The 17,443-nt window shown below is 37.5% G+C and overlaps 1 protein-coding gene across 1 annotated transcript in view; it reads right to left on the bottom strand.

The window, feature by feature from the left end:
• Nucleotides 1-17,072, bottom strand: part of LOC120632768 (RNA-binding protein MEX3B) — an 84,869-nt gene extending 67,797 nt beyond the window's left edge. The window contains exon 1 of the mRNA XM_039902765.1: nt 16,697-17,072. Within this exon, the coding sequence (XP_039758699.1) occupies nt 16,697-16,940 (244 nt within the window). The 5' untranslated portion in view covers nt 16,941-17,072. The remainder of the gene's footprint in view (nt 1-16,696) is intronic.
• Between the last annotated feature and the right edge of the window lie 371 nt (nt 17,073-17,443).

Below are 17,443 nucleotides of genomic sequence, written 5' to 3'. Positions count from 1 at the left end.
TAATGAGGGGAATAATAAAGCGCTCGCGTGAGTACTTTATGCAAATGACATTAAAAACAATGAGAGATACAAGTGTCGGTGATATGGTTCAAGGGAAGCAGCTCGCACTTGCAATCACTCTTATAATCAAAAAACAATTTATTTAAATCGCTGCCATACTCAAGCAGGGATCATCCCGCAAGTAGCGAATTATTTTATAGAACTTTAGCTTCTCAGCTTTATTGGTAATTCATATATGAATACTAGCGGTTCCATGTGACTTTGTCCGTGTACAAATTCGAAGTAACTTTTATTCTATGATCTACCGCATCGCATTGCCCGCCTTTCACCCGTCTTTTAATAAATCAATAAATAAATAGAGAGTCTTAGCGTGTTATTAATACTTTTTAGGCTACTTGATTGCAGAATTCTTGAGAGTGTTGAGTGTTTATAAAAATTAAAAATTAAGGTTCCACGCGGCTTTCTTCGCGTGCAACTTCAACGTCCCATAAAGAAATAAAAAAATTACGGCCTACCGTGTCACATCGCCCGCATGGTGTTTGACTCCTAACGGTCGTAGTGTGGTGTTAATAGGCAATATCAAAGGCTATTAATTCACAGCATAATTCTTGAAAAAGTTTTGTTATTAAAATTATTGATAATTAATGAAAATAATGCATCTCGTCGCTACTGCTATTACGGAGTTAAGAACGATCATATATTAGCTCAGCTAAATTATAATAATGTGTGGCATTATTATTTAACAAAGACATGTTCTCCCTTTATTTTAAGGAAATTCTTGACCTACCAATGCATACATTTAAAAAATGTGTAAAAACGCATCTAGTACAGCGAGGTTACTATACATTTGATGAATTCCTCAATGACAAGGTAGAATGGAAGCAGCCAGCCTCGCTCTCATCTCCCGCAAGTTTCTTGCCGGCTCTTCTCGGTAGAATCTGCTTTCCGAACCGGTGGTAGAGTCACACAAACATGCATACTTGACGTTTCAAAAGTGCTTATAAAGTAGGCCTACTTAAAATAAATGAATTTGAATATTAAAATTTAAATTTTTTTAACGATTGACATTATTTGTGGTGGATTTTATAAATCTAATTCTGTTAATGTTTAATAGTCACACAACTGCAACATTTTTTCTGTACACTTTTTTCTACTTCAAACGGTATCGCACGTGTTTTATACGCGTTACGCAAAGTAGTCGTATTGGGAGCAATAAAACATTAGGTATTGTGCTAGTACGGTTCCTCAAGAATCCCAGGAACAATTAGTTACACGTTTCCGCCAAAGCGATAACGGATTGATAACCTTGCATCCGCGGCGTGATACAGTAATACCTACGTCTACTGGCATATAACATATACCTACGATGACGTCACAGGCCTTGAGTCACATACCATTTGGTTGTCACATACCAATTGCGTATTATTTTATATCCTGAAGGCTGAGAGCAACCAGAAACTAAGGGTCGTTTCGGTTTATGGAGTGTACAGAAAAGAGAACAGTTCACAAAGATGAACAAAAAAAAAAAATAACAAAAAAAACAGACTGAATCTGAATTAAATGTTCATCAACATCATCATCACCATATCAACCCATTACTAGCCCCCTACAGAGCACGAGTCTCCTCCCACAATATTAAGGGTTTAGGGTTAGGGGTGTTGGCCGTAGTCCACCACGCAGGCCCTGTGCGGATTGGTGGACTAAATAAATATTATTACCTACTAAAAAGTATATTTTTTTTGTATTCCTACATTTAAACTATACGATGGCAAAAATCTCCGTTGATTTGTAATATTTTATTTTTAATTCCGTTGCTTGTCTCCGCAACTCTTCGTATGAAATTTATATGGAACTGTTTCGAATGAAATAAGTTTTGCAAATCCGTCTAGAAATGACAAAATTATGCCCGAACACATTAAAAATTAACATTAGAATTGATTACCCTTCGAAAGGAGTCGATTAAAAACATTTGACAGTTGTGTTTCATTTATCTCGCATGCACAAAGATGTCAAATAATAACGGTTGACTGTCTATTTTAAAATGAAAGATTTACGTTAACGTCGCTTTGACGTCTGTTAAATTGGAAACCTTTACTGAGGGCAACAGTGTCGTTTGTCGTGACGACTAGTGATCAAAGTCATAAAATCCGCACGTAACCCAATAATTACAATATAAATATTATTTATTGTTCTTATTATTTCACGCGTACGTAATTACGAATGCAGTAATGTAGGAAACGGCTATGGTGAAACAAGGTTTTTTTTTTGTTTTAAGGTCATTTTATATTTTGTTAATATATCTTTTGTAGTACTTCCAAAGGATATTTACCTATGTACATTTTTAAATTAAGCCTTTACTCGTAACTTTGTTATTGATCCCTTTATATTAAAAAAAAAAAATCTTTACTTTTTATACTACAGGGGGATGACTTGATTTTTTGTATGTATATAATAGATAACCTCAAAAACTTATTACCCGATTTGATTTTAACAATTCTTTAAATAAAAAAATAACAAGCCATTTTAATATACCTATACACAGACAATATTAACCTGACCAATATGCCTTTCACTCAGTTAATATTATTTGTCGATATTTAGGTTATTGTCAATTTGCATTGTTGGCATGCCATACAAAACTAGATTATTTTTTTAACCGACTTACAAAAAGGAGAGGTTATCAATTCGGTTGTATTTTAATTTTAAAGTTTGTACTTACTTAATTTTACTTCGCACCGACTTAAAAATGTTGTAGAAAATATTTATTTCTTACTTTTTAGTTGTATTACAAAGTCAGGTTTCTATATTTACTTTTAAAAAACAGATAGGCATACGTGGAGGCTTTGTAATAGTCCCGCTTTGTAATACTGAAAAAATGTACTTTAGTGGCCACTAGTGCCATTGTAGTACACATAGGCATATAAAAGATACCTATGAGTACAAAGTCAAACGTTACAAACACCCCAGTAAACCGATTCTCACGCGCGATGTTCGGCAACGGAACTGCCAGCTGTCGCACCACACCCGCTGCTGCCCTTTTTAACGACATTTTATTATGTTTTCGAGCAACAGTTCAAGCAGACAAGGGTATAACTAGGCCCTCGTATTAATGTGACTTTTGTTAACTGAGAGTTGATAAAACGGCTTTGATATTTAAATATACATTTTGAAGTCTTAATTTGGAGACTTAAAATCTCTATGTAAAACACCAATATTCATCTGTCTTAACACTACCTACTGTTTTTCTATGAAACTTAGGGTAGATGAAAGACTTGTTTCGGATGTTTTTTGTTTTTTTTTTTTTTTAATTTTATGTGTTACCGAATTACGAAATAATGTTGAAGGGTGCATAAATGTATTTTACGCTGTAAAATAACAAATCAATTTTTTTCCAAACTAACTCAAAACATTCTAGGTGTTTACTTATGACAACCCAATTGAAGATAAAATACCGACACGTGCGCTACGCGACGCGTTCCTAATAATGTGACAGGATTCAATTGATTTCACTTTTGCATGAAACATGAAAACATAAAAACTATGGCAATGGTTTTCTCAAAAACTATTAGCTTTTCAGTGACACTAAAGCCTCTAAAGTATAATTCCGGGTTTAATTTATAAGTTATATACTATATGCAGGTTATTAATATTAAATACCTACAGTTATCACCCAAAAAAAAAATACGCGTATCGGTTAGCTATCCAAATCTATAAAACAAGGAGAACAAGTTAAACTAATAACAAAAAAAACCGAGCTGTAATTTAAAACACGAATGTAGGAAGTAATTTAATTTACAATGGATTAAGCATGTAGGTCAAATAAAAGACCACCAGGTGTTTTACATTGCGTATGGCGAACTGGTGAATGTTAACTCACATGAATTATACGGAAGTAGGTGGGTAAGACCCCATGTTATGAATTATTGTGACACGGCGAAATAGATCGGCGATCCTGCTTTCTGAGTCCCAGGCCGTGGGTTCGATTCCCACTACTGGAAAATGTGTGTGATGAACATGAATGTTTTTCAATCTCTGGGTGTCGTATATTATAAGTATTTATGTGTATTATATTGATAAAAATATTCGTTGTACTCATGTTAGTACCGATATCACAAGCTATGCTTACTTTGGGGCTAGATGGCGACGCTTATATTGGCGTAATATATCTACATATTTATGTATTTTATTACTTATGTTTGGGGTTCCGTAACTCAAATGGTTCAATGTCTGTTCGTCTGTCTTTCTGTCCTTGTGCCCTTGTTCTCAAGCAGGCGTGAAGATATAAAGTTGAAATAAATATTGAATGCACAAATCTGGATTCCCTTGAAGCTGTGAAGAAATCTAATTCCTAAGTAAACGTAATCAAAACATACAGTGGTTTATGCCTCTAGTTTTGACACTCGCAAGTTTTCTCATTCTGTATTTAAGCTGGATAAACAAAGGAGGTACTTAATCGAAGCTATATTATAAAGTTTGGTTAGTGAGTCAATTTAATTTAAAAATGTATAATTTATTTATCGAAACTTGCTGGTCATTACTACTACAAATTAGAAATGTTCCTAAATCGAAGCAATAATATCGCAGAAGGTAATTGTGGCACATGAAACCACCAACCCACATTGGCAGCGTGGTGGGTCTAAGGTCTAAAACCGTGTCTCCTATTAATGACGACGCCTATGACCAGCAATGTGACGTAAATAGGCTGCAGATGCTAATGAAACATTAATGACCAGTAGAACGGTATATCTAATTAATTAAAACTCAAAATAGTTCGTAAACTTCCAAGTCGTTAATGAAATACAAGTTTTCGCTAGTTACAAATCGATATTTATTTGTGTGAGATTGTTTTTCATTGTACATTTTGCAATGCACAAATGCAATGCAAAAAAACATATTAAATATCTTCAGTCCACAATTACCTACAGCAAAAAAGCCTAATTACGCGGTTGATTAATAAAAACATATTCACTTGTGAGAAAGTTAAGACATTTGCCTTCGAATGACCAAGAATTTTATGCTGGTTTTGCATTTACTGTAATTCGATTTTTAACTTTTTTAGAATAATAACGGTAAATAAAGATATCTCTCAATGTTTATGCTTGACTAGCTGATGACAACGACTTTGCCTTTTGACTTTGTTTTACTAAAAATACAAACAATTTATTTGCGGTATTTCGCATCATCTCAATAACTTCTTAGACAGATAACTTTATTGCAGAAAAACTATATGAAAAACAAAGACAAAGTAAATAGATTTCAAGTGAAAGGTGGAAAGGCGGGGCCTTATCACTTAAAAGTGATTTAACACAGGCAACCTTAGCGTAAAAAGTTAATACAGTGTAGCTTTACGTTACGGGTAACCAAAAAGCGTTGCGGAATCATTTTTCGTCGAAGGTTTCTTAAAATTGCAAAAAGACAACTAAGATCCCAGGAAACGAAGAAAAAAAAAAGTTTACTTAAGCGATCTTGATTCTGAGCTCTGTAATAAAAATCCGTAATAATCCGCTTAAAGCTCTATCAGTACCGATAACAAGCAATCAAATGTAATCTGTGATAACATTTTAACAGCTAAGAGTTAATGCAAATTAAAAATGAATAACAGGACTATTCTACAACAAAAAAACATTAAAACTTTTGCAAACTTTGCTAATGTAAAATCAATTTAATACAAAGTTTGTACATTCTTCCTAGCAAACCCTCTTTCACTTGATATCTTCTCTATATACTCGTATATAAAAGAGAAAGTGTGTGGGTATGTTCCGTATAGGCTCCGAAACGGCTGGACCGATTTCAATGAAACTTTCAGGAAATCTCCGGATGGCACTGATGGTGACGATCGGAGCACTCCTATTTTTGAACTGTCAAACTGTCAAATACAGCTTTTATTTACTATGATGATATTCTATTGTTGGGTGTACGTGGGTGTAGATAATGATTTTCACCGGCTCGAGAAGAGAATAGAAGAGAATGAATACGGAGAGAAATAAATGATTTAATTTATTATGAGACTTAAATTAAAAATTTCATGATGTAAGTTTATTGTTTAAATAAAATAAAGCAAAATCTAGCCCGGCGAAGCGGGCTGGGTACGCTAGTAATAAATAAATAAATATTCTACGACAAGCTTGTGTTATGTGTACTACGATTACTGATGAATTTCTATGAATGATATTAAGATAAACACCCTGACACTCATTTTCCCATTTTATGGTGAATGCTAAGAGCATTAGAGGTAAAATAATTACTGTCAACTGCTAAATGGTATGAAGTGACAAACCGTTTGTTCGAGAAATCTTTCCAAAGTGAAGTGGTTTTTGATGCTTCAATATTAGTCGCGTACACGGTTTCTGTACGTTCTTAATTTTTAGTTAGGGCGTAAAGGAAGGACAAACAAGCAGAGCTAAATAATATCAGGAAGTGAGGACTTAGTATCAAAATGTATCCATCTTGTGTAGAACCACCCGATTATACTTTACAGTTAAAACTCCTTTAACATTGACACCAAATTGATCCATTAGCCCGAAGGTGGTTCTGCTATCGATAAATTGAAGACACTTACTGTAAAGGGCCCGGCAGGTGCGACTCGGCGGTTGTAAGAAACGGTTGAGCGGCGGTTACACGCAGATGTTAACCTAAACTTAACGATATCAAGTATTGTGAATATGTCAAATACCTGTTTATTTACGGAGACACGTTAACGTAATTCTATATATAACTGAACCGCATTTTTATATTAACACTATCTGTTGCCCGCGTCTTTTTCTGCGTTTGATTTTGTTTTTTGATGTGGCGTTCAATTTAGTTGTAGTTTAAAAAAAATTAAAGTATTTAGTATCGCTAAGCCTTAAATGAGGGGTTTGCTGCTGTCCGCTGAGTAGTTCGCTTTCCTCTATCTCTAACCACAGGTTGGGCAAAATTAAACGCATATTATAACCTCTATAGTTCAAAAATAATTATTGAAATCGGTTATAATTTGTCGGAGTTATGGTGTAAAATCGTTAAACACTCATCCCCTCTCCCAAAGGAACCGAGCTTATTGTCGGGATAAAATGTATCCTATATTACTTCTAATACTATCGCAAGCAAGGGTACACCGCCAATTTCCTAACTCTGGTATTGGGAATTCTTTAGAAGAAAATACACATGACCTAACAATGTCAAGTCCCAACTGGAATAGAGGCTTTGACTTTTAATGCTTTGGGCCTACTAAAAATATGTGTGAAAAGTGAGCAATCAAAATAATAATATAGCATCAAAATAATTACTGTCACTGACAACAGCATTTCGTACTTCAAATTGCTGATCAGACCTATGGATACAGGATTGGTCTACTCTTAAAAGATGATATTTTGCGTCGAAGTGGTAATCGGCTCTAGAGGTCTAGTCTTATACTAATATATAAAGTTTGTTTGTTTACTTGAACGCGATGATCTCAGGAACTACTGGTCTGATTTGAAAAATAGTTTCAAGTGTTGGATAGCCCATTTACCGATGAAAGCCATAGGCTAAGAACAATAGGGGCGTAGCACCCATAAAGCAGTGGAGTGCACTTCGTACAAGGACAAAAGCCTTGCCCGTAAATTTTTGTAGAACTTATAAATGGGAAGGATTATTCCATTTTATGCCATCTTCGTCAAAAACATTGTGAAAACCACTGCGTGCGCTGCGTAAACGGTTGAAGTTCGATAAAATCATGTTTGACAAAGTTGTTAGCTTTTAAGGATGAACTATACGCGGACGAAGTCGCGTGGGACCGCTAGTACTATTTGTTAAAAACACTATGCTCAAATAAGTACTATGATTGTTAAACTTAACGAATGGCAAGACAAGATCCACTTTTGTTGAATGTCAATTGTCGATGTATGGAAGCAAAATATGGACAAGGATACAGACACATGTGTCCGATAGATCGGGTACATTCTTAACGACAACATTTCGCACATCTGCGTCTGAGGACTTTGACTCGGCAGCGTCGTATCCTGTCATTAAGCTTTATAAGAAAAACGAACGACTTTTTCCATACAATATAATGTACATCGCGACAAATAAATTAACTCGTGCAGAATTGCTTGCATAGTTCCAGTGGACGCAATAATGGAGGAGGCCCGCGGGACGGACGCTGGGCGCTTATTACGAGGATGAGGAGTAAATCGAAATGGGAGTGAGTCTAATTCGCGGCGGCGCCTGACACTCCGAGATGGATTGTTGTCAACATTAGTGCGGAAAGCATATCGACTTGTCGCCCTACAACTCGAGCTCGTGCCGGCAAACAAAATAGCTCCTCAGCGAACCTTGCACAAGCAACAATAGCATCAAACCCAAAAGCATTAGACTCCATTCCCCATCACCGACTCCCGACGCTTAAGACTCAATAACTGTACCATAAATAATCGTTGCCGTCCACAAGTACACGTACCGAGGCGTCCGACATTCGATTTCGAACTCAGAAGCGAAAGGGCTCTAGGTCCATAATTAAACGGAGCAGCGCCTTTCGCGCCGGATTACGGGTTTATTCGTGCTACCGCGGCAATTAGGAAGTCATTCATTAGGGTCCCTAAGTTTCGCAGACGTGGGGGTGCCAGCTCACTGTGACGTCACGATATTCTTTTGCAACTCGCTATGATCGCGTCTCGTACGCTGCCCTCGTGACTGCACCGAGGATCATATTTGTTTATAGAAACAAAATGTTCCAATGTTTGAATGCACCTACAATACAAACAGAAGCGAGTTACTAGTTCCCGGAGCCGCTTGGCGCCACCGCTACGGGAACCGGCGAGCGAAAGAGACGGCGCGATATGGTAAACCTCAACCTTAAAAATATCTCCTAAAATCGTCTGCGTTCATACATAACCATAGATCTAATTTAGTGAGCGCGATAAGGACGCAAGATGCGGTTAGCGGCGTCCCAGAATGCATCTGTCAAGTTACATAAAAAACGGGGTCGTGGAATTTCGGGACGTATCCTCCGAGGACATAATATGCTCTTCTATTTTTTACGTCGAGGTAGTTTCATTCAAAAACTGTCGGCGGATAGAGATTTGTGTAATCTTGTTAAAGTAATAGCACTCTGGCAGTTTAACAAGCAATTCAGTGACCCCTTTGATCCTACGTTTACGAGTTTTAAATTAACTATGTATGATTATGCTTATCGGAAATTAGAAATGTTCTTATTCAAATGTAGGCATATTTTTATGTTTCATAAATTTGCTATGAAACGCTTAGCTTATTTAAAACTATCAAAATGAGTCAGGACATTGCAGCTGCTTTTAAATATAAATTAATTTTTCCGATTGTGCGATCAAAGAATATGATGACTAGAGTGAGATCTTTGCCCAAGCTAGATCATTATTCGATTCGAACTTAAAAAATAATGCTTTGGTTATTCTGAGCCTTGGTCTGAAAAACTTACGACAGCCGGGTAAAGTCATAAATTATTGTTACGTCATAATATGATATGGAACTACCTATGTAGGTTAGGCCTATGTTTTCCTACCATTTGCATAATAAATGTCTGTTGTTTATCAAGTTCGCTTTTCGTATCGCTCCATTTCCGTTCGTTACGGAGAGAGCAAGACGGGCGGCGAACCCGCGTGTACCAGGCGTGTATAAGTGAGCAGGAGCCGAAGCCTTGACCCTGACTGGTGGCGTCGACCGGAACGCACGCCGACTAGTTAGAGTACATTGCGAATCTCGTCGATTTCCTCTCACCGCCTAGCCAATGTTGCGATCTTGGTATAAGCTCTTCATACGTGTGATTTACTAGATTGTTTTCTCTTTCGTTGCTTAGCCTTTGTTATCTACTAGCACATAGGTAGGAACCTAATATATTATTCACCTTTAAGTTACATAGGTTCAACTTTAAAGTGGTGTTTTTTTCCCAGGCAAGTTAAGTAGGTACCTGTACAACGACGAAACGCACGGGTAACGTTAAAATCGAGAGTTTATTGTGTACAAAAACATGACTATCAAGCGTTGAAGTAAACAGAGGCCTGGAGAGGGGTTGGCAGTCATTGATGTGGAACCGGTCCTAGCGACTCGTCACTAAAACCGGATCGTGACGGACGGGGATGAGTTACACATCCATAGGTACCATATCGTAGATCGGGAACGGTTTGTGTCCAACAACATAATTCAAATTCCGGCCAAATTATGCTAATCAATTCAAAGCGCGTAAGATACCCAGACTTTAATGTCGTTATTATCGTGGTTTTAAAGTAAAGCGATTGTCCTCCACCGAATTCACAAGATGCAAAACAAGGCACGTCTCGCCACTACAAATCAAAACAACAAAAGTGCCGACAGGAGGTTCGATCGACATCGAGACAATCGTATATCGGCAATCGACGTTATCGATAGACCTGCTGCGGGTAGTTGAAGACCGGACGTGACGTCACGGCGTGTCCGCGCGTAAACGCGAGAATTTTAAACAACCTCCTTTTGGTATATTGCGTTGTCTCAAACACATGTCGTTTGTATAAAGTTATAAACAGACACGATTTTGCTCGTCGTTCTATTCCAGGGGAATAAGGTCCAAATTTGTAGTGAAACTAGTCGAGGATGGATCGAAGGATGTCCTTATTTTACATTCATGTCATATTATATGCGTGGATAAGGTCGTAATTATGTTTTGAGAAGAATTTTAAAGCGAAACCTGAGGAATTTGCGATTTTGTTGCCACTTGCCACGATATCCGTTTCGTGAGTTGACTTTTAAAGTTGTAAACGACTGTAACTGTTAACTTTACAGGCAATATAAAACTAATAACGTTTTGTATCAGCTTTTATAAAGTGTTAATTTGATAAAGCGCGATAAAATGCAAATCTCAAGGGCCGACCGATTTTGTTTTATTCGATGCACGTCCAGTGCTGGACTGGTTCGGGTTTTTAGACGGCCAACTAGTGGGCAGCGACCCTGCTTTCTGAGTTCAAGGCCGTGGGTTCGATTCCCACAGCTGGAAAATATTTGTGTGATGAACATGAATGTTATTCAGTGTCTGGGTGTTTTCCTGTATATTATAAGTATTTATCTTTATTATTCTTAAAAATATTCATCAGCCATCTTAGTACCCATAACACAAGCTACGCTTACTTTGGGGCTAGATGGCGATGTGTGTGTTGTCGTAGTATATTTTTTACTATTATATATTAGATTGCTTGATTGTTTTGTTCTCAGAGTCTTCATAAAACCCATAAGCCAATATTCAAACAGTAAACCAAATCTACGAACAATGCCAAGATACCAACTTTGTCTTGTGTTTTTTTTTTTCATTTTTGTCTTCCTTAGCCGCCATACTTGTAATAACTTTATAGAAGCCTAGATAACGTACGACACCTACCTCGTTTTTTAGACTTGTCAACTGTTTTTAGGTAACAGATTTTAAACCATACAAACAGACAAAAATTGTTTGAGTACTAAAATCAATTATCCTTTCCGTAGTCGGGTGCTGATGATGCGCACTTCTGAAGATGCAAAAATTTAAAAGCAATTAACTTAAGAATCGGAAAGTTGCTGAATAAATAAAAAGATATAACTTTTTATTTAATCAGCAATCGGATGTTTTCCTAAATGTGCGTTAAGCAACGTCTCCTCAAAAAAAAACATAACTAAAACTTATCTTCAAAGCGGAACGTCTGCAATAAGTTCCAGGTAAGTAGGTAGTTAAGTGACAGCAAAACCTCCTTTATGATGAACCTTCGCGAAAAGCTCTTGTGTATTTCTAAGTGGGTATTGAATTTCTACCATTCCATTGTGCTTCCCCAGGCGACCAAAACAAGTTTATTTCTAAGGAACATCTTGGGAATTTTTTTTTCAAAAAAATGCTCGTAAAAGAGCATTTTTTTGAAAATTTTAGTTTCATAGATTATTATTATTGACTCGAGATCCTAGTAGCATGTAAACAAAACGAGTAGAGAAAAGGCTGCTAGAGTTTTTGATGCTGTATGTATCATAAGTACTTTATCTGTAGACCTTTTTTTAGGTGATATACTAGCGGACCAGACAGAAACTAAATCTATATAACAGACCGCAAAACTAAAACATACTAACAAAACCAGCAGTCGGAATGAAAAGACCTAAATATAGCGATATAACCTACATTACAATACGAAACGCCCCGCAGATGGCACCTTGTCGCAATAAAGGGCCGTTGCCGTTACGAGCATCGGTGGAACAAAGCCCGCGGTAGTCGACTTGGACAAGGTTGCAAGTGTCCCGGCTGGCCCGTTTTTTTTGCTTTGCTTTTACGAGCTGGCTGGAAATGCAGCGGATACATGTACATTATATGTATATGTTGCCTATAATTTTGTATTATTGTTCTTGGGAAAGGTTTCCAGCTTTCTGTTACGCCGTCTGCGCGTCGAGTATTTTTGTTACAACAATTCATAACATACGGCGCTTATCGGGTACCAACAATCGGTAGTTGTACTTACGTTTATTGTTTTTATTATTCAATGTTAACGTTTTCATTTCATACTAATGAATTAACAATGAAGAGTAAGTAATACGAGCTTTGTATAGCTTTGTGAGCTTTCATGTATTTAAACAGAGAGGTGCCAAGAAGTCTTTAACGCAAGCAAAAACACTATAGTAGCTACCTATTTAGCAGTTTTCCTTTGAAAGCATTCGAAGATTACACTTATAGGTACCTTTGAAGATATTAAATCAGATCCCGTAAAAATTAAAAGTACAAAGATCCAATAAACGATCTCCTTCCAATGAAAATCTATTCATATTAAACGGGGAAATGGAGTTAAATATTTCCATTCGAAGGAGATAGTTTGTTTGATACATGTACTTTAAATTTTTACTGGATCTGGTATATAAAATATTACTGTAACGGGGAAATGGAGTTACATCGACAATAATATTGTATATCCATACTTTTAATATTATAAATTTAAAGCATTCAATTTGTCTGATTCGATTTCGATAAAATTTGGTAATTTGGAGATGTATTTATCGTTGGACTTTGACATGGGATACCTTTTACTCTGTGACAGATTTTTTATGCTGAGTAGGAAAAACTCCTTGTTTAAAAAATAATAAGTCTTGTTATTTAATTTAAAACAAAATAAATTGACAAAAAAAATCTGATCAGAGTTACGGAATTATGGAGTAATACTGCCAAGAAACAAATTAAACGTCCAATTGATAACGTACTCCTTTTTGGAAGTCGGTTAACTCAGTAAGTGAGCACACGGGCTGCTCAAAGTACATCAGGGACTAGGAGTACATACGTCAAAGGGCATTCACCGGAATGCAATTCCTCTATCGCGAGTCTCATTAAAAAGCAAGGGATATGCGCGCTAGTGGCGCCAACTCGGCAGTGGATTGCGGGAATCAGGAAGCACAACTCGGTTCGTAAGAATCGGGGACTAGATTTTTTTTGTTATTGGCAAGTGCAAAGGTAACTATCGTGCCGGGAATTTTTATTATTAATTTTTACTAAGTATTTATATTTTTTACTATGTAACTTCTGTTTCAATATTTGATTCAATTCGTAGTCAATAGTTGAAATATTATAAGAGTAATCCTATAATCTCTTTATAATACTTTGCAAGTGTTTAACTCAACTCAACTGTTTAACTCTTTTTTTTTTAGGCAGGTTACTATTTCAATATATTTTTGCAAGCCTTTCTGGAGGGGAAGTTATTATAACTAAATCAAAACGTACAGGGTATATATAATTTTTCGTATACTATTTATATTTTTGTACTTTACGCAGGTGATTTAGAGGTTCATAGCTAATATAAAAAATATGTATATGTTTTTAAGCTTTCTGAGCATGTATTTCAACAAAACTCTGAATAGTAAAAGTTTATGTGAAGAGAAACACATTTAACATCTTATAACATTACAAATACTTCGAAATATCTAGTTAACTGTAGGAAATGTTGATAAGAATCAATAGTAATAAGTATTATAGATCTTTCTTCTTAATACATAATAGGAAAGGTACTAGGACTCGCAAATTTTTGGTCACACTACAAAATAGCGAACTTTTCTCAATGCAGTATAATTTTTTTTTTCTTCTGCAGTATAGGTACATATGCAAACTTATTTTAAACAACATTTTATCGAGTTATAAATTTTTATAGCTCCGTCATCAGAGTGATCATCTGTCAACCAGCTTATCTTCTGAAGGTAAAGCTTGAGATGATTGGTTGCAATAACCTTTTCTATTTAATATAACACGCTAAACTGGTATATATTGCTCGAACCACGCTGCTTCTTAAATATTTTCAAATGACAATGAGAGATGGTGATAACAAAAAGAACACCTGGCTAAGTTTGTTGTGGGATTCTTCTTAGACCAGGGCGCGTTTGGAAACCTCGTAGCATTAGTGTTATGTTTACGATATAGTTATCGCCATCACTACTCACTACTATGTACACATTTTGTATGTAATCAACGCATTAAAAGTACCATCTATGTGCCTATTTGAATGACGAAATATTTGACTTTGACTTTGAATGCTAAAACCTGAAAGGATACCGTGTTCCTTAATGAGGGTAGGTCGAAAAATATATTCCCGAAGGTGATGAATGTTTATAAAGCGATACTGTTGCTTTTGCATATTAAAGCACGCAAGTACATATTTATTAAAAGTTATAATAGAATCTCCGTAATGTGCGATTTTTATAACGTGGGTTGTCTACTAGACACAAAGATACGTAGGTAGCATATAAGAGGCCGAAGGGTCTGTTTTAACCCGGATCAGAAGTTTACGGCAACAAATGAATTCTCCATTATGTAGTACTATACTATGAAACAGAAAATCCATTTTTATACCAAAAATCTGGGCCCTTACTACCATCGTTTACAACAGTTTTATAATAATATCTTTGACGTTGTTTTAGAATTAAAAACCACAACAAAAATACTTTTGGAGATTATACTGTTTTAAGTCATAGCAGTACGGGCCCAGAACGTAGTTTTACACTCCAATATGTTATCTACTATACTATGTGATTCATAATTAATGCAAATGTAACAGACTGATAAAACTTGGCAATTAAAACTAATAAACCATGCGAAACTACGGCTAACAAAAAAACTGGTTTAATAAAAGGTCAAATAGGTAAATGATAAAGAACGAAAATTTTAACTCGTATCGTGAGTGGTTACCTTTGTCTACCTATTCACAAATCTACAAAGAGGCATTGTGGGTCAAAACTACAGATGCGAGCAGTGTGGTACTTAAAGGATGTTTCCTACTCTAAACTGTAAGTGAATATTAGGAAATAATACCAAATACATTGGTTATTTAAAAATACGCATTGCCATTTGGTTTCTTATCTACCTAACTAATAAACATAAGTAGGTAGTTTAAATGAAGACACAATTAAGAGTTAAAATGTCCGTAAGGGATTTAACAGTTTACTTGGAAAGGCTGAAAGTATTTTATTTATAGTATTTAATTTAATTTGGACTTTTACAAGTAGGTAGATAGGACTTTAGGCAAGGAGTAATCTAGGCTACTTTTTATGAGTAAGACTGAACCGATTATAGTGAAACTTTTTCAGTTCGGTAGTTTAGGTAGGACGACAAATTAGCAAGAGGTTTACCTATTAAGCTTAAGTATAGGTGCTGCGGCAAACGAGTTGCGAGGAAAGAAGTTGCAGGACTCTCTGTCTGTCTTGTCGTACTTATCTAAGTTTTTATAATTTCTTAACCTCATGTTTATTTGACGTTATTAAAAGCCAGTCGTACCTAGTTAAATGTTTGTCTGATCAGGCTCTTTTACACGGCTGCTAATTTTGATTGATCTTTCACATTAATTGCCTCGACGGGACTTCAAATATCAGTCCCAAAGAAGGTAGGTAGTTACGTCTTCGTAACTATAGGAAAATTATAACAATAATTTAGATCATGGTTCATACTGTAAATGTCAATATCATACATCCAATAGAGGACAACATAAAATGTATAAAGTAGAAGGCAAGAGATGGTAGGTTATAAATTACAACCAATAAAGTAAATATGAATGTGTTGACGCTACTGTTTCTCAGCATGCACGAATAACTTAAAAACTAAAAATAGCTAAAGGTAGATGAAAAAAAATGCGTGGAACTAATGATTCGATACGAGGGTAGGTAGTTATAAAAAACCACAACTATAGAATACGCCATTAACGCGAAGAAAATAACTCCCAAAGAATCTCACCAAACGACCATGCAATTAGTTTTTTTTCGCAAATCCGGTGCACATTTCAAAAAATTAGACCCAGATAAGGCGGCTTCGAACGCTTTGTCGGAATTTTTTACGCTACTCTGGAGAAAAACTACCAACATCCCTAAGGGTCTAATTTTTTGTTCGTCCCTGTTTTAATTAGAACTTCGTAGTTTTTTCACAGGCGGCTCGGGTAGACTCACCGCACTGTGGGGCCGAGAAATCACGTTTACGAGTGCCTGCACCATGGGAAATCACTCTGCACAATAATTTATTCATTATGCACGGTCTATCTGATTTCTACGTACTTGCATTCGCCTACGTTCTAAAGCTACGATCTACGGCATGAAACGTTACGGCTACGAAGTGCAGACTGCGGAGCTGCGAGTTGCGGCACTCGCGATGCGGGTAAACAAACAAAAAATATCTATACTGGAATTCGGCGAGTGATCGAACATAACCTCTCGCGGCCGGCGCGACACGTGCGCCCTTACATAAGGGTGGTTGGAGTTCGTCGGGGCCTACCTTGTCTGCCGACGATCTCCGCGACGTGCTCGGAGGAGGGCACGGGCACGCACTCCGTCATGTTCTGGGATTTCTTGGCGCGGTCGTCGGGCGGCGGCGCGAACCCAAGAGGGCTCGCCAGCGGGTTCGAAGACGGCAGCGCATCTCCGAAGTTCAGCATGCTAAGCTCGAGCGCGAGCTGGAAGGCGCGCTGGTCCTCCACCAGCCCACCGCCGCCCAGCTCTCCGAACAGACTTGACGGCATTTCCACTTGCGACGCAATCTTGTCGGTTTACGAGAGGGTTCCTCTCGAGTCACTGTTGTTATATCGGTGGAGCCGCGTTCGATCGTTTCGCCGCGTGGGTCGGTTGACGCTACGCACGTGTGGCTGGGTCGCGGCGCGGCAGTGAACTGAGTCGCCGGCCGGCGGGCGGCGGGCGCACGCGCTCGGCGTGGCGCGGGGCGCGGGGCCGCGGGTGGCGGGCGGGCGCGCGGGGAGGGGTGGGGTGCGCTGCACCGGGCGCCACCGCACGCTCTCGGGCGGGATGGTGCGACGCAGCTTCCGCCCGCCCTGCCGCCGCCACTCGGCAGCACCGCGTTGACACCTCGCAGGTAATTATATAGCGCTCGACACTCCGTAAGTAGTGATTAATTGATGACCGGCCAACTTCGGCGGTTCATCCAACGAACTTACAAGTTATACACGATAGCCTGCTTTTTGAGTCCAAGGCCGTGGGTTCGATTCCCATAACTGAAAAAGGTGGGTGT

Source organism: Pararge aegeria, chromosome 20 (assembly GCF_905163445.1).
Source record: "Pararge aegeria chromosome 20, ilParAegt1.1, whole genome shotgun sequence".
In the NCBI taxonomy this organism is placed as follows: Eukaryota; Metazoa; Arthropoda; class Insecta; order Lepidoptera; family Nymphalidae; genus Pararge; species Pararge aegeria.
The sequence above is the reverse complement of the archived record's forward strand: the minus strand, read 5'-3'. Positions and strand labels throughout refer to the sequence as shown.